Source organism: Gymnogyps californianus, chromosome 1, assembly GCF_018139145.2.
Source record: "Gymnogyps californianus isolate 813 chromosome 1, ASM1813914v2, whole genome shotgun sequence".
Classification (NCBI taxonomy): domain Eukaryota; kingdom Metazoa; phylum Chordata; class Aves; order Accipitriformes; family Cathartidae; genus Gymnogyps; species Gymnogyps californianus.
This window is the reverse complement of record NC_059471.1, coordinates 14,193,771-14,220,972: the sequence shown is the minus strand read 5'-3', so window position 1 is coordinate 14,220,972 and position 27,202 is coordinate 14,193,771. Positions and strand designations below refer to the sequence as shown.

Below are 27,202 nucleotides of genomic sequence, written 5' to 3'. Positions count from 1 at the left end.
CATTGCCACTTGTAATTCTTATAATCTCCCTTAATGAGAAGACAGAGTGCAACACAACTGCTGTATTCGTCCAGAATATTTACAACTACAAAATCAGTTATACTTTCAAATTCAAGTGGAATCTTTGAATTTGGCATCCTTCTATTCTGTATGATCAATAAACTACTTATAAATTATTCAGCTGAAGAAACATCAAAACAAAATCAAAACTCTCAAGGCCTCCTCAATAAAGAAGAATGAAGAATAATCTGAAAGTGTTCTGAGATGCAGTTGTCTTCTGAAACTTTGTTCAAACCCTATCCCTATCTCTTTCTGCCTCTTAAAACGTGTCTCTCTAGCTGCCTAGGGGTTTTTCTCAGACTCCCAGTCCTTCTGTATCTCCCTTCATTCTGCCCAAGTTACTGTCAATGTTTCCAAACTTTCTGAGACTACTGCAATTTTCAAGAGACCCAAATAGGATATAAAACGTTTTTCCTGGGCTCTCACAGTACCATCCCAGTGAGAAATATAATGAAAAGTCTTTAAATGCAATAAAAGTTCATGGTAGAGTGTGCATGACAAAGAAACACTTAGAGCACAAGGTATTTCGAATTAAGCAGCTTCCCATGGCTTCCCTATCTTGCTGAAAAAAATTCTGCACCTTCGAGGAGAGAAATTATGAAGAATAAGGGTGGAGAGGCTGCTTGGGAGCAGTTGTTTGAAGAGACTGAGAAGCAGCCTACAATCGAAGAGCAGTGGAAGCCTGCCAGAGGGCAGGCAGCAATGGCTTAAGTGTCAGATGAAGAGTAAGGCAGCCCGGATGGAGTAAGACAGCAGGGAATGACTTTATTTGAAATTTCTGTAAATTAAACAATATTCCTGTAATTCAAACAAACTAGCTCTCCATTACAAAGAATATCACCCTGGAACAGGGATGACTGAACACACAGATGTGTACCAGGGAGAAGAGAATAGGTCTATTATTATATTAAAATAGTTCTTGTTTCTGGTAGTCCTGGAAAATTAACATTTTATCCTCTTCTTACCTGCTTCGTTGGTTCTGATCACTCGCGATGGTGCACTTGGGTCTCCGGTCCCAATTTTGTTGGTTGCTACAACTCTGAACTCATACTCCACCCAAGGGTTCAGTTCGACAGCCATAGCAGACTCCATGTCACCACTTATCACATCTGGAACTGCAGACAGTAAAGAAATGTGTAGGTCGCTCAGAAATCTGAAGCTCGCATGCAGTGTCTCAATGGCAACTGGACTTTGTGATACAATATGGCCATTAGAAATGATAGACATCAAGGATCTAATATGTCAGAAATCACAGCTAGGTTTTTGACACTGTAGGACTCCTGAAAAGACACAGATTGAAGGATTTAGGGGAGAGCTTTCTGCTTATTCACAGATGCATCATGGCAGGTGTCTTTGTGTTGTCCTTTCAGAGCTGTTGCTAAGTAACGTGAAAGGAATGAAAGAAGAAAAAAAAAAATCAGTGCTTTTAATTTATCATTGTTCTCTTAAGAGTATCTGTTCCTGCAGTTGCCAGTGGTGATTATTGTGATGAGCAGGAGTTTTGAACAGTCTACTTGTGCTGTTTGAAAGTTTTTCTCACCTGTTTTTACGGTCTGCCAGCCAAGAGAAAATGGACTGCGTGCTTGCAGGTTGTAGAGGGAGATAGGGCTGTGATTGTCTGCCCCAGGACTCCAGGAGAGTGTTGCTGTGGTGTCTGTAATTTCCTCCACTATTACAACCCCTGGGGGACCAGGAGGACCTAGAAATAAAGTGGAATAATCAAACAGACCACACCATCATCACAGATGAACAGCAATGATACAGGAGACACATTCTGTAGGGACCCGGTGGAGTTCAATATCCGTGAAATACAAGGGTTAAAATGCACACTACTACATCACAGAGATACCTAATTTCCACGATTTCTGCTGGTAAATTGTGATTGTTTCTACTCTTTAAATACTGCATGGGTGAGTATCAATTAACTTGTCAGAGAGACAGCGGAAGAACTAGAAATAGAAACAGATTAAAAAAAAATCCTGTTATAATTGTTCTGAACCTGAAATTAAAGGAAAAAAGAGCAACTTTAAGAAGCATCCAGGCTAGACTGAACAGTCGCAATCACGTCTTCTTTTTGTGTGAGACTTGTCAGCAGGAAAGACAAATAGTGATCAAAATGAAGCACAGGTGGATGTGCTTCTTGAAGAACAATAATATTCACTAATAAGTGAATCAAGAATACAGCATTCATCCTTTTTCTCAAATTCACTCATTCAGGGAAACCGCCTGGATTACTAACCTGCTGGAAGTCCATTAACTGTTTGATTGAAAGCTATTAAAAACAAAACCAAACCCAAACCCAAGTATTTTGAAGACTGAGAATTACTATGGTTCCATTAAAAACAAACAAAAAACCCACAACAACTTCTCACTTGAGAAATGAAAGGATTATTTATTCCACTTAGCTGCACCAAATGAGAATATGCTAATCACCATTTGTATAGGCCATGTGCCTGATCAAATAAGTGAGGTCTCTGGTAGCAAACACGACTTTGCAAAGAAAAATGTGGCTATAACGTCCCACTCCCATCCCCAATTTTCTTCTTTAATTCTTCCTGATATTGATATCACTGGTGTTGGAAAACATTGTCCAGTTGCACTGGCCGAGCTAAGTTGGAGGCAAGGTTCTCCTGGTTCAGGATCCTCTTCCACAGTTGTTGTAACCAGATGTTCAGGGGAAAATGTGCGTCTCTGTCATGGGTAAATGCGGAATAAACATCTCTCTTGTGGTTTCTTATACTTAAAACCTTATATAAGTCCTGAAGGACAGGACTTCTGTAAAGTATTAATATTATTAATAGATATAATTATTTATGTCAAATCTGGATTTTCTTGGCATCCAAGACCTTTCTGATTCTTTTCCATCCTCCTGTTGTTGAAGGCTGAAGTTTTGCTTCTGCCTCTACACAGATGGAGGACTGTGAAATCAGAAATGCACTACTGGACACTTTTTCCCAAAATTAAACTGCAGGAAGGGTGATGATGGAAACAACTTCATTAATAGAAAGCAATTGCTGCTACACTTCTGCGGGAGCCCAGTGCTGTTTGCATGTATCATGAGCTGTAGTGGAGCAGGTCCTTTGGATACCTCCATTCCCATGAGCTGTGGTGAGCGGTGCGGTCCCACTTGCTGAACTGTCAGAGCTCAGCACCTGCGGATGAGGGTGGCAGACACTTGGGTCTGGTGCCTCCATTTGAAGTGGCAGTTGTAGTCAGGATTTCTGCATTACTGAGCTCAGCATGACTATATTTTAGTGCTATTTCATGCAATCAAATCTTTTGCTGGCTAGAAGCCTTAGTCCATGAGTAGAAACAAATTTATCTGAATATCAAAAGCTAAAAAAACCCATTAACGGAAATATTTTTAGTTACTGTGATTTTTTGTCATTTGCAGCTGCAAACAGCTTTATATTTCCTCTGATATGCCTTCAACAAAAGCATGTTTACATGAGCTATGACAACAGTATGACCAGAGTTTTGTAATAGTTGGGCTCAATAGCTTCAGAATAAGACATTGAATCTTTTAAATGAGAAAGCAATTTATGCTATTCACTTGCCTCTGTTTGCTTGGCAATGATCTACAAGCAATGAATTGACATTAAAATGTTAGTAATATATGTCATTTAGAAATAATAGCAACAAAAAAAGACAAATGAATGTTTGAAATTCAAGGGATTCAATTTCTTGGAATGGAAGGAATTCAGTAAAGTTTAGTATTATGGATGTATGATGGAAGAAGATTGTCTCCACAACACACTACAGTCCTCTTCACAGGAGCCCAGAGTACAGCTCTGGGCTATAGGAAGAACAAGATTTTTCACTTCCATGGGTGGTGGGCAGCTTCAGTGCTGGGAGTCTTTCCTCTTCCCTTGCTCTGCCTGCTCAGCAGGCTTGACTTCGCTGCTGTCAGTGCCTTTCATCGAGTCACAAACAGTGCTGGGATAAGATGGTGCCACCCCTTGGACACCTTGTGACTCTTGGCCTTCTGGAGTCCCATCTTCATTTTGCAGTTGAAAGGTCTTGTTTTTCTTCCTGGGAGAAAACATGGCAGAAAGACGTGTCCTCTGCACTCTTGCCTTCCTGCCAAGTGTTTGCTGTTCTTTGATGGGAAGCACCAGGTCAGGCCTTCATCTCAGAATAGCAAGTCCTGGGGCTAATTTAATAAAACAGGGTGATCTTCAATCTCCATCATCTATTGTTTCAGGCTATCTGTTGATATAGGAAAATACTAGTGAAATTCTTATTTGTAGCCATGAGGGAAAGTTTAAAGGAAAGCTGGGATCTTGATACAATCATATGCTTTTACTGGGTTGGAGCCCTAGGCCCAGAATTATATCATGGTCCCAAGCACAAACAAAATTAAAGGGAAATATTTTAGTACTTTCCCTCTACAACAATATTTCTCCCATGCACACCGAATGTTGTTAAAGAGTTTCTAGCCACTGCATTATAGGCAAAAGAACAAACATCTTGCTTATACTAAAGGATGTAAAATACATTTATGCAAACGTCTCCTGCTAAATTCTCAATATATTTTGTTGTTGGAGTTCTCTCATGTTTTTTAAACCTTTTAAATGCATTCCTAGGCATGACAATGTGTCATTATGCTTTCTGAGATGTGTGCTCTTACACAGTCTGCAGGATGACTGCTAAAAAGCATTTCCATTTCCAACAGCAGGCATTCTTGAAAGCGGATTAATAAAGGACAAAAGCCTCAGTGATGACAAATGTATGACAGTTAGCCAGGACCTGAGTGCTATGCAGATGTCACTCGTTTTTGTAGAAATCTCATTAAATTTTATGCTTGGATGTAATCATTCATGGTGTCAGCCGGATGGCTAATGCAGAGAAGCTTTTCTCCCAAGGGCTATGTTATTGTTCAGGATCTCTAAAATAATTTTTTAGTTGAGAATAGCCAATTGAGGAAAAAATGCGTGGTCTGCTCAAATGCTTCTCTGGAAACTACACAGAAAATGACTGGTCATAAATGCACTACAATGCAGTTGACCTTCATAGAGAAGACATTTGGGACTGCGATAGGCTCTTATGCGACTCTAGGAGCACTGGAAACCCAGCATCAAAGATATTAGTCAGTTATCTTCTTTCAGAGCAATTCCATAGATTGATACTTCATTTCAGGACATGCGTGACTGCATTTTGGCAAACTTGTTTTATGTGTCTTTTTATTGTTGGAATGATCATCCTGAGAGGTTCTTTAGATTACTTGCCATGGTACAATGCTAACGTGAGAGTTCTTGAAAGACTATTACCAATAATAGCCATAGTCATTCAGTGAGGCAGTGCCCTTTCCTGTGAATCCCAGAATGTGTGCTGATTTACTCCACTGCTGCCTGACCAGGATAATTCTTACTTTTACCAAACAGCTAAGAAGCCTGATATGTAGCAGTTCATGAACACAGATTTCTTGACCTGAAGATTTTGCTTTCTGAATGACAAGGTGTACTGGCTTGTCATCAAGAAGATGAGAGGCCAAGAAAAAGAGGAAAAGAAAGAGGTAATAACTACAGAATAATGAAAAAGGTGCTTGATAAAACAGGAGCTTGACTGCTGTGGCATAAACCCCTTTTGCTGTGCCCACCTACGGCAGATGACATCTTTGCACATGGTAGGGAACAAGAGGATGGAGAGAAAGTTCGATGTATAGTAAATGCGACAGGCCCTATGGCTTTAGTGGATACATTCGCATCCCCAGTCCCTCCACATGTGGTGTACCCACGTGGTTTCTATAAGGTAGCTATATAACAGCCCTGGGCAGATGGAGAGGTTATACCCCAGCCAGTGGCAGGATAGACAGGGAGGTTAGACTCAGGGTTGGAAGGTAAAAAAGAGACGACGTTGATGTTCCAGCCTAAATAGTCTTGACTCATTCCAGGGATGAGGGTCAGGAGAAATCCCTGGTGTCCTCCCTGAGAAGGCCTTTGGTGGTATGTATGTCATGTTATGCTCCTTTGCCCCGATGACTTCTCTGCCTTGTACAAACCTAAAAATAGGGGATTTGGGCAAGGCAACCTTGAGAGCTGCTGAGTGTTGTGAGCTCAGATGCCAGACTGCAGTCCAGAACCTCTGAGCTGGATCGTCTTGTAGTGGCAGTTGTGACTTGACACAAAATGTATGGACAGTGCAGGGAACATGAACTGAAATTTTACCTTAGGAGGAAAAGCACCGGTAGCCTATGGATTGCATTGTGAATGACATAACTAGCAGGTCCCAAACAGAGTAAGAGACTGAGTTTTAGACACACCTCTTTCATTGGCTTCTCCTGCTGACTAGCTTTAGCACTGTAGGGCATCACTTGCCAGCTGTCCCAGTTCTGGTCCGTGCTGCCTCCTTCACTCTCCGCAATCACAGTGCGGGCACCAGCACTCCCAGAACTGCCTGGGTCTCTTTCAGGCACTGAGTTTGTGGACATCACTGCATTCCATTTGTATTTTTGCACTTATTTCTAGGCACTTTTTTTGACTGAAGTTATAGATATGAGTTACGTTGATGTTCGTAAAAAAGTTTCTTAGAAAAAAGGATCTTTTTTAAACTCTTAAAAACAAACTTTTTAAAGATATGAATCTCTTTCCCTTTCACACCGTATTATAATAAAGGTCCTGTTACAAGATCAGATTGCTGGAAATGTTTTGGTCTGGAGTCTGTGGGTTAAAGGGCTGATGCTCCATCTATGGTAATATACTATCTTCCAATATTGTAAATGTTTCAGCTACACTGATATACTGAAAAGGGCGAAAGCACAGATCTGAACTCTAGCACTGATCCCATGCGCTATTATGTTGTCAGCCAGTCCCTATCGTAATTTCAACCCTGTGCAATTATGACTTTCCCAGCCGATGCCTTGGCACAATTAATGGATTACCATGGGCTGGGGCAGATCCCAACAGGCAGTTTGTCGCGCCCATCGTGTTTTGAGAGGGGAGGGGGACCGGGAATGTAGCTGTGTGGATGGGAACTCTGCTGTACCCATTGGCCTCAGGGAGCAGTTTACTATTATGGACATATTCTGTGAGTCCAATTAATGGGGTCTGTGCCTAGGGCATCTTCCTGGCCTTTGCTACAGCTCAAATGTAATTTCAAGGACCAGCAAGAATCTGCTGACCTTGTTTACGTTCCATTTAATAATGTTGTGTTTGATGGCCTTTAAACCCAAGTGCTTGTCTTTAAGTTTTATTGGCAATATCACAACTGAAAGGAGCAGTGTGGTCAACTTAACCAGCAGTTCCTGCGTTATATTTGCTCCAGGTCAGTGGAGTTCAGAGGAAACATTACTTCTCCAAAAATGTATCATGAGAGTGGATTTCTTGCTTAGATTGGTAGTTTTGCCAGTCTACAAGATGAATAGCTTTAACCTCTTTTTTATTTTTAGACCACAAAATGTGTACTCTTAAACCACAGTTTGTAGTCACAAAGGCTTTCATCCCTTCACACTACAGGGTTGCTCTCTGCTCCATTTCAGGATCTTACAGCTTCCAGGTAGCTGTTTGATCTTAAAGCTCATTTTACTTCCAGTAGGCATGCACAGTGCGTTTGGTTAGCTTTCAGTGCAGTCTTACAATACATGTTATGCATTGTAGAAGCAAGCTGATTTTCATCTTATTTTTAAGGAATCTTCCTGCCATGAATGTTGTACTAATATTTGTATAGTTCAAAGGATTTTAATTAGCTTTGTATATGCTAATAAGTTTCCAAGGGTGTACAGCATTGATGCAGAGAATTAAGAAGACTAGACATTATTTTTTTCTTCCTCTAGAAAAGCACAATGTCTATTGACATCCATAACAACAGAAAACACATTTTGAGCAGTAAGAGTGAAAAGGATAATAAAAGCAAATAACAGTGAACAAACTATTATTAAAATACCCAGAAAATATCTGGCATCTAAATCTGCTAAAATCCTTAAGTACAGACCAATGAGATAGCACTGGAAACAAAGTTGACTGTATTAATGCTTAGAGAGCACAGGTCTATTTGTAACAGAACTGAGACTAATAAATTGTCTTTGAGTTTATCCTAAAACATATTTTATAATATATATGTAATGTATAAAATATTTTTATATAAATATGTAAAATATTAAAAGTACTAGAGGTGCTGAAACAATCTTTTATGTGGTCATTGATGAATACAAGGAAACATATAGAAATAATTTCTCTGCATTTTATTTATTTGACCTCTTCTTGTTACAGAACATGGCATTTTTTGTAGTTAGTACCTCAGATTAAAAAATTGAGCAAACTTGCCTGGCTACCGCATTACTGTAGTTCCCTTGCAAAGAGCTAATGGTCTTTCTCTTTGCTATGCTCTCCCAGATTTAGTTAGCTTGTAGTGTCAACCTTTGCTACGGGTTACAGTTTACACTGTTTACATTGTACGTGCAGAAGGTCAAACATTGAATAAGTAATTTTGGGGCTAGTACCCTTTGCTCCTTTGCAAAATCAGAGATCAGGCTGCACTGTATCTAGAACAAGTAAGTAGAGCAATCTGAAAGGAAGTTTCGTAATTTAGAAATGAGCTGGCTGCTCTATAGACGGTTGTAAGGCAGTGTATAATGCAGCATCCAGCATCTGTCTGAGTAGTCTGCAATCAATGCTACTTACTCTCTTGGGTATAATGTATTGTAAACCAGCTTTGCAAGAGTAATTTACAAATAGGACTGAAGTGATGGAATTTATTTGACAACTTAAAGTTACTGAACCCAGTAATCTATTATGATAAAAAGCTTTCATTTATTAAATAAATATTAAAATACTGGAGACTTGGTACCGTTGATTAGGCACTGAAGCTTTCACAGATGTAAAAAAACCCTTTAACTTCACAACCTTGTATTCCTAACTCAGTCATGATGATCCTAAAAAGAAATGTGATACAAGAAAGGGATAACTGTGAAAAATAACCTACGTTGGTGTTTGTGGTGTCACTATCATCACTAACAGTATAGAGGTTTATACAGGAAAAATCACTCACTCACTTCTAAATACTTGAAGCACTGTCCCCATGCACATCAGATAATGGTATCATGGTAAATTTTGCAGTGATCCTCTAATCTGCAAGAAACTCCCTGGTGTTCTCGGAAACTGCTGCTGCACCAGGAGTACTACTCACCTCAGTGCAGGTGAAAGGGATCTCTACCCTTAACAGACTATTGGGATCCTCACGTTGATCTTTCTTTGTGAAAGCATGTTAGACTCCTGTATGACGTTCCCATCTCCCACTATCTTTCTTTGCTGAACTGTACAGCTGCTTTTCTAAGCCAACCCTCCAAACTTGCAGAAGAAAAAGCAAGGAATATACAATAACTGGTTTTGATAGTAGATCTTTTACTCAAGCTTTTCCTTATTGCAGCCTATGGCAAAGCAATGCTTCCAATGAGTTCGTTAGAAACTGTGTTTCAAGAGCAAAGGGATACTTTTTGCCAAAAGTGAACGTAAGAAGTAGCCTTCTGCTTTTAGCTATGAGTTCTGCTGGTGTTCTTCAAAACCTCCCCGTCTGTGAGTGACAGATTTTGTACTGGTGAATTAAATAAACACAAAGTGAAAAACATTGTTGACCTTTTTTAAGTAGTCGATTGGACATACATAAGGTAATAAAGGTTAGCCCCTTCATGGTGTCAACCTTTTTTATGACAAAAGTATTTGGTGTTTTAACTGTCTTTACAGTGAAACACAGTGGAAGCACAGGATCATGAAGATATCCTTTGTAATGAAAATATGAAAGCACAGATTGCTTCAAATTTCTACAGCATAATGGGGAAATGAGAATATAATAAGCCCTTTTTGGAAGACAGGCTTTAAAAACTAAATTGACTTACCAAGCAGACATTGTCTTGAGGAAACCTGACACATTGCTGGCTACAAGATCACCTGAGACAACTGTGAGATGCAAGTCTCCTGGCTCGTACTTGGGTGTTTGGTAACCATGTTTGTGATCATATCATTAGTGTCAGAACATGGCATGCATATTTATCCTGTATTAGAGCCTTCTGCTTTGGTAATCACTTCTTTGTGAAAAATCAGTATAGAGGCAGCTCGACTACTGGTGTGCCAATGATAGATGGAAAACCAGCCAAGCTGAAACATTCTGCTATTCTGCTTCTCTGCTACTTAATATTCACTGAAAGTTGAAGATCTGGGTGGATAAATAAAGGCTGGTAGCCAGACAAAGCACATGACAGGGGAAAACTATTCTTGCACTGATGTCAAGAACAGGATTGACATTCATAAAAATCATAAATCACTTCTGCTTCTTAAATGGCTGATGACTTCATGTGCTGGGGAAAACATTTGTTGACTGTGTAGCGAATATCTATATTCTCCTGTAAACATCCTTGTTTGCATGGCAAACAGCTATTCTGCACATATTTTCCTTGGATGAGCAAACAACAGAAGGCATAAATGAAGTGAAAGCAGGCAATGACTTGGGTGTCAGGAATGTAAGTCCATAGCTGTGATTTTTGTTGTATTCATTGACTCCACTAAAACTATTTCTTTAACCATCAGACATACATAATTCCTGTTATGGGATTCCTCTGAAGTAGCACATTTGTGCGGGCCTGGTGCCAGAATAGTTACCACCCTATGTGAAAAGCTGTTTTCTCTTCTGGATGTCCTTGAGCTGTACCAACCTGCCCTATATGCCTTCTTATGCTGCTACGGGCTCTGATGACCGTCTTCCAGAAAATCTTGCAGCGGCATTTAAGGCTTTACCACTATCTGCCTTATTGCCCTGCTGGAGGGCAAATCTGGTGCAGAGGGCTCATGCCTGTTATTTAGCGTTTCCCTTTCCCAATACCCACTTCAGTGTATTGGCTTAAGCTGTTGACAATGGTTCCCCTGAGGACTATGTTCATTTTTTGGGCAGTAGTCAACTCAATGAAAGAAGCAAATATTTGGCTTGCTGGAGATATACCTTATATTGTGCCCTACACAGTCAGGCTCTCGTTTGTCTCCTGACTTATGTGCTCCTGGCTACTCTGCCTCAGAAAGGGGGTTGAACACATCTTGATCCCACCTAATCTACTGCCTGCAGGTATAGCATGCTCTTGAGGAGAGGCAAGTGTCATTTTGAGGCTGGGTCTGAGACAGCTAAAAAGAGATATCCTACCTTGTAGATGAGCATTGCAGTTACTGAGCTAAACTGTAAGTGGTTGGCATTGCCTCTTCTGCCTTAAATTAGTCCTGGCCTTTGAACTGAATCGTCTCTCTCATCCTCCTCATATTCAGAGAGTAAAGGACCTCTCTGGGGACTTCCACAGAGTCAAGGTGTCTATCTAGAGGGGATGGTGGATCTCAGATGGATGAATATAAGATCATGACTTATTTTTTTAGGTACCTAATAATAAGAACAACTTGTAATGATGAATTGCAGAGAATTTTGTAGAACCATATTTTGGAGAGGAAATACTTTGGCAAGTTGGGTAGTAGCCTACCTGAATATAAACAGATGATATCAGGTATGTCAGGAGAGCAGACCTCTGAAGGTCACTGTTGACTAGCATGAGACTACTGAAATACTTCTCATTCACAACCCATTCCAAGATGAAAATGCAAAACACTTAAGCTGGAAAGCTAATGTAGTGCCTGACGGGTCCAGCTGCCACCAGAACATCTCTTCCTAGTGAAATCCGCATTATTGGTAGCATTAGAAAAATGAAACAGAAAGGGAACAACAAATAACTTGGGCTGGAAAAACAGCATTTAAGGAGCAGAGAAATTACTGGGGACCACTAAGAAGTTATTTCTTACTTTAATATACATAATTTAATCACATTTTCGAAGCACTTCGAAAAGTATTTAGGTTTTGTTTTGAGTAGTAGGTGCTGGCGGGACTTGAATCTTGGTTTTGTCCAAACATGATCTAGAATATCTTTTCATATATAGTTTTGAAGTTTTCCTGAAAGAGATGCATTAGGTAAAAATCATTACGGAAATAACTTTAAACAAGTATTTCACTGCAACTTACCTAAAATCAAGAACTGTGAGGTAGTGAATTTGAAAATGGTTTGAAAATGGTTTTAAAAAATCTGTAACCTATTGTAGGAAGTTGAAGAATAGAAACTTGCTGTTGTCTTAATTTCTTTCGTTGTTCACACACACACACATATACGTACATATGTAGTAAATTCAGAAATCTTCTTGCACCGTTAATTACCTTCTTATAAGTAATTAAACTCAAAAGTATTGAGATTTACTTGGCACTGTTCATTCTCTGTTCTTCAGATTGTCTTTCACTGGTGACATTTTTTGAATTTAGCTTCTACTGTATAATGCAGAGCAAAGAAGAACAAGGGCAAAAATAGTGACACAGTTAGTTCCCTGATTCAAGGGATCTTCCAATAGAGCAACTGGAAAGAATGGTTTCAAAAAAGATCAATACGGTTTAAGGATACTTCATGCTTTCTCCACAATAAATGATACTGAGACATTGTAATTGCTTGAAAATGCAGTGGTGAATGTCTGTCTTTTGAAGAACAGCATGTTAGTTATGAGCAATAGGAGTCTGCAAAGAGTTTGTTTCTCTTTCCTCCATCTGAAGAGGCTGCAGCAAGGTATAGTTGTCTTCCAAGCCACTTGTAATAAAGTTCTAGAAAACTGTCCTTTGACGTAAAAATAATGCACCAATTGAATACATAATTCAGTATAAGTTTAGCCACTTTGCTAATAGCAATAATTCTGATATTCATGAATATCTAAAGGAGGGAAAATTAGATTATTTTAATTTAATTTATTCTGTATGCCCAATTTATTTCCTGTAGAAATGGTGTAAGCAGAACAATTTTTTGAGTAAAAATTACAATGATATATTAAAAATACCAGATGAACCTTACAATATAACTAATGATTGAAATGCTGTTGCATGCTAGTATGATATTATCAGCATTCAAGACTGGCATTTTCTGCAGAGGCAAAAGGAGAGAAAGGTCAGACCAAGGATGTGCTGGAACTTCGCTTATATCGGTACTGCTAAGAGTTCATAACAAAGCTTCTGCTATCTCAGTTTGGCCATGGGCTGTAACATCTAAAACACAAAGTTGTTTTGTAATACGCATAAAATTAAATTATTTTACCTAGAAACTACACTGAAAATAAAGAATAATACAGCTTTGGATTTCAGACTTTAATGCATAGTGGCAATGGGTTTTCTTCATAGATGATGACTTCCTCTGTCAGGTGGAATTCTTCAGCGTTTACTGAAATATTTATTGAAACACCTGTTGCTGCTGGTCTCTTCTCCTAAGCAATGCCCAGTATCTCCAAAAGCTAAACTTAAAGAAGTTTGAAAGGTGCTGCAATTTGGGATCATCAGACAGTGTCAAATTGCAAACCACTGAGTGCACTCTATAAACTGAGATAGGAGGAGAAAAAAGAATTAGAGATACTGAAATGGAAATGAAATGCCTGTAACAGTATAAGGAGAGATAGATTATATTCTGCTAAATATTTTGGATTTTTGAAATGCTGAAATCTATAAAGAGTAATCATTAGCAACTTTGCACTGAATGTGCTTTAAACATTTTCTGCAATACAAAACAAAACCATCCTACATTTTTTGGTGAAAGCAATACTGACACTGTAGGATCTTATTGCCCTCATTTGCATAAGTTTTACAGATATCTTAAGGAAATTAACTACTTCAGCAAACCAGTCATATCCTATAATTTCATGAAAACTGAATTTTACATCAGGACAAAAGCAGTCACACTGTATAAAGCATTTTGTGAAAGCAATGCAAACATTTCTTACTGTATCCTATAATTATCCAATCGTAGAAACAAGAAAAGGAGAACATTGTAAGCAAAGTATATTTGAATTTAGATTCCATTATAAAGCAGTCATAGTTTTCATTTCATCAGCAAGGTGGCATGGTAATGAGACACCCACATACATACATTCTGATACTGCTTACAACACCCTTTTTATTTCATCCTAAACCTCTTCCTCAAAGAAGCATTTATTTTCTACACGAAATTCAATAAACTCATTTATATAACTGGTATTCTTAAAAAAATAATTTTGTAGCTAGTCTGCGGTGTCCTAGATAATAGTAAGCTAAGACAGTTTTGTCACTAAGAAGTTCAATGGCATTAAACTTGAGATTGCCTTGCCTATCCAGAGAGCCTCCAGCTCCTGTCTGAGAGATGTAAAGGTAACACATAAGGTCTTGCGTAACCCACAACGATGAATCAGATTTCATAAGGCAGCTAAAATGGCATTACGTGTCTGTGTTGAGGCAACTGAATTCCACCATCCCAATAGTGCCATAGCTCATAGAAATCTGATGGTCCTCAAAGTGACTTTATGGAAATATTTAACAGCTACTTTCATCAAAAAGTGAAGAGCCCTGCAGTCAGCCAGAAACATTCTTTATCATTTAAACCATATATTTGTCCTAAAAGTGATGGATATGAACATATCAAATCTAAGGATGTGGTGGAATGTGGTAGAATAAGTATTTTTGAACGATTATAATCTCTAAATATTTTTGATTTTTTTTTTATCTGGAGTTTTTCAAATGTTAATAAAATATCTACCTTGATTTATTCTTTAAAAAAAAATGTATAATCCACAGTAAGGCTACCCAGCTGTGCTACCTAGCAGGGATCCATCTATCTTGACATTGCAGGACCCACCAGTTGTAATGCCAGTAAGCGGACTGTAAGTCCTCAAGTCCCATCAGGCACTGAACACACATGTGCGTACACAGACACACAAGTAGTGCAGAATGCAGAAATACTCTGCTTAAAGGAATGCACATATGGTGCTAATGCCCGGCTTTATTGTAAGCTAGTTGGTGTCCTAGATATGATCTGGGATCCTGCAGGACAATGACTCTGTGTTCCTGTGCATAATCAGGAACGTTAAATGACAGGTAAAGCAACTCAACAGATTACAGGACTGGGTCTAAAGATGCAGTCAAAATTTGGTGGTGACAATTCCATATGTGAAAAAAACCCAAATCTCTGTCATATTAGGGGGGTTTTGGTTCATTGTTCATATCTATCAATTTACAAAACGCTGCCTGGTCCCTCCTCTTAGGAAGTAAATGAATATTCCTAAACCATTAAACCTGAGAGAATGGCTTGACCATAAGATGAAAAGTAAAGCATCACATAAAAAAGCACAGAACTCATCATACCTACTTTACACAGGCCTGTGAATGCTAATTGTCTACATTTTAACTAATCTGGTATACCTTTTGTGCTATTACCTCTCTGAAGACTGTATGTCCATTAACCAACTGTCTTTTGTTTCTCATTGCCATGTCTGCAGGTCCGTTTATGGTGAAACTGCTTTCAAAGACAGTAGGTTAATCACAGATGTTTTCAATAGTATAAAATCTGAATAATAATGCATAGCACAGATGTCCCTGAAGCCCACATATTTAAATTCCCTGCTACAATAGTTTCTGGTGATTGTGTTTTCAGGTGGCACCACGAGCATACTCACCCCTAACAAGCAGCTCTGTCTCATCTGACACAGTGTCCGCTGCGGTCTGAACCCTGCAGCCATATCTCCCGGCGTGCATCAGGAGGATGTTCCTGATCATTAAATCTGCAGAGGACGCTTGCTGAAACAGGGATGAAGTGCCAGTTTAAAATTAAGTAAATCTGTGTTCAAGGTAGTTCATGAGAGTGTTTTGAACAGTGTGAGAAACTCATGACTGCAGCTTTCATCTTACAACATTTATGTGCCCTAATACCCTCTTTTGAGGATTATCAGAACACTGCATTTATACAATTATTAATAGGGATTAAAGAAGAGGATTTCAGGTTTTTAATAACTTTGACTTTGCTTAAAGCATACTGTACATATTTGCATGCTCAAAGAAAATTATTCCAAACTAGCACAAAGAAATTCATTAAGGAGATGAACAGAAATATTTTGGATGCAATCCTTGGTATTAAAAATGTCCTCTTCGAAATGAAGGGCTCTTTCTTCCTCTTCCTCTTCCCACAATGCAGTGACATTTGGAGTATGTCTCCCTACTATACTGAAATTAAGATAACTTGAAAGATAATGTTGATTGATTTTTATTAACATAGAGGAAATTAATACTAAATATGATTGATGAAATATGAACATATTTTCATTTTTCCTGTTGAAATCTGTATATATTTAAATCTGAAACATGCAATCCCTGAACGAGTGTACACAGAGAACCAGTTCAGACTTTTATTTTTTAGTATTCTAGCCAACAGTAATTACAATGCCCCAAAATTATGAGCAGAAAAGAGAAAATTGGAAAGTAGAACAGCCTTTTGGAGGATAAATGGCTTTTGTTAAGAATCTCTGTATTATTTCATAAATTCAAGTGATAATATTAGATTTTGCATGTACAAAATCATTGTTATATCCAAACTTACTGGAGTCAATAAATGTTGCTCCATCAGATTTAGTGAGCCCAAGTCCATAGTTGTTGTTGATTTAATATAGTCACTACTCAGAGAAAGAACACGTAAGTGCGAACGAAAGTCACCCTGACCACATGATGTAGCAACTGCACTTTAATTAATTTCTCAGTTCTGTGTCCTAAAAATGCTTGCAACTTTTTGATTTGATGTAAGCACCAACAATTCTAGCAAATTACCATAAGTATTTTTGTTCCTGTCAAAGCATTTTTTTTCTCTTAATAGTCAAATGGAAATAATTTTGACATATTTACCAAGGATAGACAAAATGTCCTGCAAATATCTCTAAATTTCCTTACCATTGCTACGTGAACCTAACGTTAAGTTTTTTCAACATTAACGTAGCTTGTGTAACATTATATTGTGGATTACATATAATTAATATTTTGGATATAACTACATAATATATAATATATAATTATTGCACTTATGCAATCTATAATATATAATGCATAATTTTAATAATTACTCAATAATATAAAATTTATAATATACAATAATATATATAGCATATTGTTGTATTATATAAACCACTATATTATTCCACTATTGACTTTTATATTATCTATTCTATAATATTATATAAATAAAAAATATATAAAATATATTATATCATGTATAGTACATTTTATACAATAATATAATATGATGTAATGTAATAAATATAATACAATATGGTATATAACATGTTATATATTTGTTAAATTATATTTAGTGTATATTATATATTGTCTATTATATATTACATATTAATAATTGGTTACTATGTAGCTAATATAATATAATACATATTACTGTATATTATATATTATATCCAAGTGTTTATATGCACCTCCTCGGTGTCTCACTTTAAGAAACATTTGTTGAGTATAAGCATTTCCCATCTCAGATTTTGTTTACTTTGCTAACCAAGCAAAGATTGACAGTCTTTCCTTGAATGACATGTTCCCTGTGTCGTAATATTCCTGTGCAGTGGTTCTAATTTGAGTCCTTTTGATCCTGAATGAGTAGAATTGTACCTTGCATTCAAAATAAAGTCTTACTAGGGGTGTACAAGTTGATACTTCTCTAGCTGTGCTGGAAATATGTCACTGACTTCACCTAGATTCATATTTGCCTTTTTTTTGGGCACATACTTATTCTGTGCTCAGGTAGTTGCACTCAGATCTTTATCCTTCCCAATCATTTGCAAGTTATGAGCTCCCACTTTATAGTCAGTGGTCCGTATGTGCATGACCTTGTGCTTTGAAGTATTACATTTCTTGTCTGTTCCCATGTGTTATTTTCATCATCATATTACGTATTGGTAATATGTCCAATTTTGTACTATACAATTGCCATTTACATACTTTTATCTCTTATGCCAATGTCATTAAAGACAAGATGAAATAGGTTTGGTTCCAAGCTCCAATCTTGTATAATTTCGTTTTTTCTTTCTAGGCAGAAGAATTCCTTTTCAGCACGTCTTGGCACACCTTCTTTAGCCAATCTTCTCTTCATTTGCATTTTTGGAACTGAAATTGTCGTAATATTCCATGTAGCACCAAGGCAAAATCTTTACCGAAGCATATTCACGTGCAAAGAAGGAAACGTGATCAAGGTTGCCACTGAGACCAAAGTGAATGTGAGCATGATCTGTAGCTTAATAACCCTGTAGATCTAAGAGTGTGAATACAATGGTCGTGTTTTGCCTTCTGAAGTGGCCTTGTTAATGATGTTGCTGGAGGGAAGATGCTCAGACCAGTCAGGCCATAATGCAATTCCTATATTCTTGCTCTGGCATATCAGAAATCACAGCAGTGGAAAAGAATATCTGAGTACTCTGCAGCTCTAAATGCAAAAGAAGAGCACACACTCTTATCAGGAGTCAACTGCAGGATACAAATTTTTTAAGTTGTCTAGCACAGCAGCATTTACTAGCCATTGAAACATGGGTTGGTCAAGATGATTAGTGATTCTGGTACAAAGCCTTAGCTATTAGAAGGGTAAGACCAGAATCAGTCCACATTTGTTGTCTCTTGAGGGTAATTTACATCTGATGTGTGTTTTGTTGTTAAGTGGGAGGAAAAGCATAATGGATAGCAACTGTCTGGTTTCATTGCTCAGGAGCTGTTAAAAATCTTGGCTGTCACTCTAACGTCCAGAGGGTTCATGACTGTGTGAATCCTAATATTCTTATCAGGAAAAATATATGTATTTCATCTGCACACCTGTGTAACTGGGCAGACAAGCAGCAATTGAAAGAATCATTGCTGGAAGTGGAGAGCAGTGCAGTACAATAGATCCCCATGAAACACTTACATTTATTACAGCATAACAGGATGTGCAGCCAGCATTGCTTAGTATGTGTGAGTGGAAAGAAATTAAACTCACTGTGTTTAGTACAGATGGATATATGCTGAGACATTAGATTCTTGATCATGGGAAATAATGAGACATTTTAGCTTCCATTTAGATAAGTAGGAACTATCTTTGACCAGGACCTCTAAAAAATACCATATTTGCTGTTCAGTGGTATTTATAAAGCAGTCTTTATGAATTTTACAGACTCTTCCAAGTCTTGGAAGATGGATTATTTTGTTGATCAATTTATCCTGTAATGAGAGGTTCAAGGCCACAACAAGGCCTGGGGGGTTAAACTAATGTACTGGCCTTCCAAATCTTAAGAAAATCTCCGTACCATGTGGCGTTCCTCAGAGGCTGGTATTGGGACTGGCGCTGTTTAACATCTTTGTTGGCGACATGGACAGTGGGATTGAGTGCACCCTCAGCAAGTTTGCTGATGACACCAAGCTGTGTGGTGTGGTCAACACGCTGGAGGGAAGGGATGGCATCCAGAGGGACCTTGACAGGCTTGAGAGGTGGGCCTGTGCAAACCTCATGAAGTTCAACAAGGCCAAGTGCAAGGTCCTGCACATGGGTCGGGGCAATCCCAAGCACAAATACAGGCTGGGCGACGAGTGAGTGGATTGAGAGCAGCCCTGCGGAGAAGGACTTGGGAGTGTTGGTTGATGAGAAGCTCAACATGACCCAGCAATGTGTGTTTGCAGCCCAGAAAGCCAACTGTATCCTGGGCTGCATCAAAAGAAGTGTGACCAGCAGGTCGAGGGAGGTGATTCTCCCCCTCTACTACAGTCTCGTGAGACCCCACCTGGAGTACTGTGTCCAGCTCTGGGGCCCCCAACATAAGGACATGGACCTGTTGGAGCAAGTCCAGAGGAGGGCCACAAAGATCATCAGAAGGCTGGAGCACCTCTCCTATGAAGACAGGCTGAGAGAGTTGGGGTTGTTCAGCCTGGACAGGAGAAGGCTCTGGGGAGACCTTACAGCAGCCTTCCAGTACCTAAAGGGGGCCTACAAGAAAGCTGGAGAGGGACTTTCTACAAGGGCATGTAGTGATAGGACAAGGGGTAATGGCTTTAAACTGACAGAGGGTAGATTTAGATGAGATGTAAGGAAGAAGTTCTTGACTGTGAGGGTGGTGAGGCACTGGAACTGGAGGTTGCCCAGAGAGGTTGTGGATGCCCCATCCCTGGAAGTGTTGAAGGCCAGGTTGGATGGGGCTTTGAGCAACCCGGTGTAGTGGAAGGTGTCCCTGTCCATGGCAGGGGGGTTGGAACTAGATGATCTTTAAGGTCTCTTCCAACCCAAACCATTCGATGATTCTATGATTCTATGTCATTGCAGCTGCTGCTTAAATTTGCGCAATTACAATCCAGTTTAAAAAACCTGCTAAGCGGGAATGCAGCAGAGATTCCATTAAGAAAAGTATCTAAGGTCAGAAACTTTGTCTTCTGCTTTTAGTCTTCTCTCAGTGGAAAAAGACATAAAGCTTCAGCAAAAGCAGAGACATACCCTCCCTTTTGGGGAAGACAAAACCTGGGTGACATAAATGCAAACAGTGTAGAAAGATCTCTCATCTAGACTAACATGAGTTAGAACAGCCTGGTGTATCAGTAACCACGTGGTCCCAATATTATTCAAAGCTGAAATTAGTGGTGTTTAAATTTGTTTGTCTACGTCTAAAATTTGACTTTATTAAGTGTACGTTTTTAAAAGCTGCTTTTTATTCCACTCATTTTATGCTCTTCTGTGACAGGGCATATTTTGCAATAAGTGCACTGTTTCAAAGTAGCATTTATTAGAAAAATCTATATTCCTTGGTGTTCTGAATACCATATATTACCCATTTAGCCAAGTATCAAAAGTATTTATATTTGTTTAGTATAAACTTCTACTGTGTGGGATATATCTTGTACTTTACCAAAGCTAAGGCTTAAAAAACCAAACCAAAACAAAACAGACAGGTTTAACAGCCAACTTCTAATGATTTTAAGGAAAGCTAAATGTAACCTTCAAGGCCTGCATCAGCTATGGACCTACTGTAACATTGAACACACTCCTGGTCTTCATTAAGCAGAAAATAAATAATAATACAGCTATCAATGCTATCTGTCATCACTAATGGTTCTCTCTAGGACAACAAATTATTGTATAATTCATATTATGCTCCCAAGTATCCCATTCATCAGGTTCTGGGCAGCTCCAGTGCTGAGTGCTGTGTCAATCTATTGTTCTCTCTGCTCTAGTGTGGCATGTTATCTGAGGTCATAGTTGTGTCTGCAAGGTATCTAATTATCTTTACCTGTAAGGTATTGCTTGAAGTAATTTTTCACAAGAATTGGTGCCACCTATACATAGCATTAGCTTTTGATGTGGAGATACTTCCGCAAACTCAAAAAGGCTCCAAGGAGCGTGTAATATGCATACTTTGCTCAATGAGAATCACCTTGTTGGATTTGGTTTTTGCACCCATCGCCCTAATACTGGGGATTTGCAGGGGGAAAAAAACAATAACCAACTTGCAGAGAACGTACTGTTGGTGAATTAATACTTCTTCAGCCATCCAACATCCTCACAGAGAGGAAGCTGTATGTGGATTTTTTCATCGCCATTTCATAAATCCTAAGAGGTTGTGAGTTGCTTTGCAGTTAAGTAACTTTTACGTATGGTTCTTCAAGTGAAGAGAATTACACTCGTTCCTGTGCGAGCGAGTTAATTATTTTGAGCCAGTTGCTAGGAAACCTCCCTGTTAATCAGTCCATTCATTTGCTGAGTTTTTATCTTTAGACCAAGGTGGTTCATTCAGTATCCAACCTTTTCTTTTGAAGGCTTTGCACAAGAACAATCTATAATCTGCCTGCATTTAAAATGGAGCTCACAGCTACATCGTAGAGCACTTTTTTAACATCTAGTAAGTCTCTTGTTTACTTCCCCCTACCTCTTCCATGAAAGAATTAAACGTTGGTTTGATTATTACACAGTTTATCACATATGTTCAAACTACAGAATCATGTGTGGAAAATATATATGAAACCTAGGAACCTTAAATCATTCTCTTGTCATTACATCAATCTTAGCTTTCATTTAATCTGTTTCTAATGCTGCTCATTTTCACATTGATTGTCATACTTCCCTTCCACACTCCAACTGCAGTTCTGTGAACGTAGCTCTGATTTATCTTGGAAAGAGGGACAAAAAGGCAAGGAAGTTCAAAATACTGGGTAGTCAATAGAGATGATGTGGTGACTTGCATCTCTCAGCTTCTCCACTGCAAAGGCCTGGGGTCTAGAAAGGCTGCCTATTACTGTACCGAGGATTGAGGTTGAGAACTCAACCTGAACAACATACAGTGAAAATTGTCTCTCTGCTTGGGAAGAATATGTCTAAAAAGGGTAGTGAGACTATTATAAATGATCATGATTCAACAAAAGATTAAATCAATGGGAAAAAAGAGTGGGCAAACACTGACTGCCATTGCAGGAAAACTTTTATGATGAAAGCCTAAGGGGTGTTTGAATCATTTCTTTACTATGACTACAGGGGTTTACAGAGGCTTGCTGGCTGTCATCTAAATCTCTTGACAGTGAGAGGTGAAGATGCTTTCCTACAAAGTGGTTTCTATACAGAAGAGAATGCTTGGGAGGTACAAAAATCTTGAAAAGTACCTAAATATTTTGTAACATCATATTCTGTATAAACTGAGAACAGTAAAATAATGGTCTATAATTAAATGAGACTGAGATTTGATCCTAAATAAGAATGATCTGTGTTGTTAATGCTATCTTATTCAGCTTAAATGATTATTTAAAATATATGGGTGTTTTTACAGATAACAAACAAGTTAGGTGAATTCCTGACTCATACATTATTTGATTTAATGAAATAGCCTTTATTAGTGAAATTCAGGTTGACTGAATGCAGATTGACTGAGGAATACTTGATAATACACAAGTTGCATTTTCCCCATCTATAAGAAGTAAAAAAGATGGTTTTCAAGGTTTTCAGGTTTGTGGATCCATAAGAATTATGGAAGGTGTGGACTCTTCCAGTGGCAGTATTTTTGAGCAGTTTGCATAGAGAAAGCAAGAATAATGAAAACAGTTGCTTTAGGTGAGCACTGGTGGTTGGGAGCGGATGCCAGAGAGCATTGGGGTGTTAGGAGTGGATAGGGAGGACTTTAAAGTGCAGCTTGAATTGCTGCAAATGAGTTTGATTCTTTTTATTGAGAGAAGGCAGAGGAAGAGATGCAGTTAAATGAGTATCAAAAGTCAGGCAGTGTGTCATGTACAGGGGTAGTTTTGTGAAATCTAGGGATTAAAGAAAACATAGGAAAAGTATTGAAAATGGGAAGGAATGAGAAAAAAGATTGGATATGAAATGGCAAGCTTCAGGACAGAGAGGCCCACTACACTCATGTTGCTAAATTCATGTTCTGTATCTGAGTTGTTATTACCAGGAGAAAAAAGGAAGAAAAGACCGAATAATATGGGGTACCTGTGCTTCTGTTTAAAGATGCAGAAAGAGGGAAAAAGAGCGCATGGAGCTACACATATGATTTGAGTGGGAGGGTCGTGATAGTGATGGATGAAAATGACAGAAATGAAAGCAAAACCCACCTGGGACAAGTGAGCCATTTTGAGAAGACATCAAAACAGGAAGCAAGAAGTGCAGGCACGTGATTGGGATTTCATTAGTGTGCTGCACAAAGAATGTTGTGACAACCTTACGTGAACAGAGATTTATTAGCAGGGTCCGTAGATGATGGCACACATCCACTCTAGCAAAGAAAGCTACCGAGGTGAGAAATAAAAAAGGCAATGAGGAGAGAGAGAGAAAAGGAAAATGGAAAACTCTTCCTGGTGGTCAGCCAGAAAGAGTAGTCTCCTCTTAAGGCTCTCTCCAGTGCAGTAGGTCGTGATGAGGAAGATAATGATGAGCATTTTTTTTTGCCTTTTTTTTCCTAGTGTTGTAACCTTTTCTTTGGGACCTACTCAAACTTCCTATATGTTAATGTTGATTGGAATATGTTAATTAAGAGTGGTTGTTGCACAGTGACTGATTGTTAAACTTCTGAGCACATGTATTGTTGGATAATATTTATTAAGTATTTATATGACCATTGTCTACTTTGCTGCACACTGTGGCTTGGTTTACAAAACAAGATACAAAGAAAGGGGGCAGGAGGGAGGGGTGAGCTCAGGCCAGTGGCAACTTCTTCCCCTGAGACTCCACCATAACAACACGATTGGGGTTTGCAGGTGCAAGGCCACGAGAACAAAACCAGGAGATCAGCAGTGTAAGAACTACAAGGGAGATATACTGCCAGGAATGGTCTGGAAAACACTGCCACAACAGCTCAGGAGAAAGGTTGCATAGCCGCAAGTGGAAAAGAGCAGAGCTGCAAATGGAAGGCCTTAGTGTTAGGAAGACTGATATCGATCAGGTGTTCAAACAATTGGCTGTGCTGTTATAACCCAGATTAACACTGTGCTAAGCAGTTAAATGATCCATCAGCTGCAAGTAAACAGGGAAAAGAATGGACTGTCATGAAATATCTTTTATTTACCCCAAGATTTTTCTCTTTAGAAAGTTTCTTGTAAACAAGGGAAGATACAAAATACCTTAATAGAATAAACCAGTGTAAAAATCATCTGACTGTATTTCATGACTTTTTATTACAAGCATTTTTTTATAGTAATTCTTATTCAGGAATGTTAAGAGACTCACATTTTCCAAAATGCTCAGTTATCTCTCTCCTCCAAAGTAAAATTAAATAGAGGAGATCTTACTTATCTTCTCTCTCCCTTACTCTCTATTCATAGCCAAAGCCACAAGCACTACGGCACACCAGTTTACATACTTCTTTGATTCTAGGAAATGTTCAGAGCATCCCGTTCTAACGCAGCATGCAGGTATGTCTATAAATTCAATCAGTTCACTGGGACTGTTTATATCCTGGAAGCAAGACATGGTAAAGTGTATTATTAGACCGTGGTCTTCATTGTATTCAGATTTTGATTTGTAGTTACCAGTCATGAAAGACACATTTCAAAGTTTTTTGACTGGAAATCCTTATTCCATTTTGTACCCTCCCTAGTTTACAAGAAATTTGCGTTACCAAAACACAAGATAAATTTTTTATTTTGAAACTGTTTCTGATCACTTAAGTATTTAACCGCTGTAGCGTGACAAATGGGCAAAACCTGGTAATGAGCATAGGGCTGAAATATCTGGAGATTTGAGTTGACAGTAATGGCTGTGTTCAGCCTCTTCCATCAGCAGGAAAGTATTGTGACAAACAGTGAAAAAAATTGATAGCAATGAGGTTGATATAGCAACATTACCCTGAACAGAAATTCTCTGTGCCTAGAGCACTTACCTTCTGCAAGACTTTTGACTATTGCTGTTTTCCTCAGTGTGGGGAGGAGGGAGGGTGTTAAATAAAACCCCTATTTAATTAGCCTTGTTTGGTTTTATGTCCGATAAAGAAAAAAGGCATTATTAACATCGTGCTGTTTTAATTGATTCCATGTAGTGTCGAACTTAGTGCTGCCTATTTAGAAAACGCTTAGGATATTTTAATCTTAACTTCTAAAATATGATTAAAGTACTACAAAAAACTAAGGACAGACTTGAAAATGTAAGGAAAGGTGCAAAGTTATGCTCTCACAGGTTCTAGGTTATCAGATTGAAGTCTCCAGTGCTAGACAGTAGTTAATGTATTGTCTGGTCTGTATCTACTGGCCTTTTCTAAGTGAAACAGTAGATTTCAATTCACTTCCATGCGAACAAATGACCGCTGTAAAATATAACATGACAAGTTGTGCTTATTGCTTCCCATGGTGGCAGTTTCAGTTAAGATCAAAGACCAAGAAGATACTGAGACTAAATCACTTTCCTGAGTCTGAAAGGTACTCATGCAGGTCAAGGTGAGGGACACTAAAAGCAATGCTGCTGCTTACCAGTCTGTGGATAACCACAATAAATCATTTTGCTTGGCTGCCATAAAAACAGTATCGGCTTTCCAACACAGAGTTGGAATTATAATAGCTGGATGAAAATCTACTTGCAAAATCACATGTCTTTAGCTAGAAAAGGGATACCTCCAGGACAAAATTAAGGTCAGTGGAGATCTTAGGAAAGAAAATTCTGAATAGAATTTTGAACAGGACTTCTGGATTTGGCACAAAGGACAGAAAATCAAAGTTACCCTAATAAAAGCAAGCAGGTCTATATTTTCTGTGCTCAAGTGCTCACTGGTGTTGCTAGAAAGAAATCTTGGCAATTCAGACTTCCATGCAAAATTGTTTCTATTAATTACACAGATCATCCCCCACAGACCCTAAAATGCTATCGAGTCTTTTGGTAGACAAAGTAAGACTTTTCTAATGCCAAAGGATTCTGGGTATATGTAACCGTTTGCATTATTGTTCTGCTACCAAGTGTACTGTGGAGTTATGCATACACAATATTTGGGATGTTTTCCCTTCCTAGAGTGCAGTCTGCAGCTGTCACTCCAGTGGAGTTCGGTCTCTTTTCCTTAATATTCCCTTCGTGCACAGCTTTGTTCAACTTGACATCCTTACCACACTTATCCTCTTGCCAGACAAGTCCCTGAAGTACCTAGATTGCTATAGGTACTAAACCCTTGATAGCTCAGTAAATAACAGCAAAACCACCTTCAATTTGTATAAAAATTAGTTCTCAGTATGGAAAATGATAACACTTATGTTTTTGGTACAAAAGCTACAGATATAATTTAAAAACAAGCAAAGCAATAGGTATTATTAAGAGAAGCTTTTCCTTTTCCTTTTAATTGCTAGGGAGCGTGCAATTTTAGCAAGTGGAAATTTACCTACAACCCAAATAAATGTTACTTTAGTGATAGGTTTTGTAACACTGCATTAAGCATCAGAATGTTCATCATACTTAACACCTGGGTCTGCCACAGTGAAAGTATGAGCAATGCAACCAGTGGTGAGAGGTTGACAATGGTTTTGTTATTAACAAACCCCATTCAAATAATGTTCAATTTCTCAGGCTTTCAAACAAATAAACAAAACCCAAACAAACCTGAACATTTTTTTATCTGATGAAGTATCAGTGTGTGCAGAAAAAAAATGGATGTATAATTCTGTAACGATGCACACAATGGATATTACTTTTCTTGAATGTACTGCATTAAAAAGCATTTTGTTCAGGATCAACTCATGCAATTTAAAAAAATATTTCATTCAGAAATGCAAAATAAGGGATATAGATGGAATTCTATGAGATTTCAAGTTTTCTTCAAGTTCCTTTTTCCTGCGTTCTTAAACCTGTGTTTTCATCACATCATGTATCACTCCTTTGCAACTGGATAGGTTAAAGGAG

The 27,202-nt window shown here is 38.4% G+C and overlaps 1 protein-coding gene across 1 annotated transcript in view; it reads right to left on the bottom strand.

Moving 5' to 3' along the window:
* Nucleotides 1-27,202, bottom strand: part of CNTN5 (contactin 5) — a 356,213-nt gene that overhangs the window by 36,886 nt on the left and 292,125 nt on the right. The window contains exons 14-16 of the mRNA XM_050914379.1: nucleotides 15,525-15,645; nucleotides 1,601-1,759; nucleotides 1,026-1,175 (exon numbers count right to left, since the gene is read on the bottom strand). Of these exons, the coding sequence (XP_050770336.1) occupies nucleotides 1,026-1,175; nucleotides 1,601-1,759; nucleotides 15,525-15,645 (430 nt within the window). The remainder of the gene's footprint in view (nucleotides 1-1,025; nucleotides 1,176-1,600; nucleotides 1,760-15,524; nucleotides 15,646-27,202) is intronic.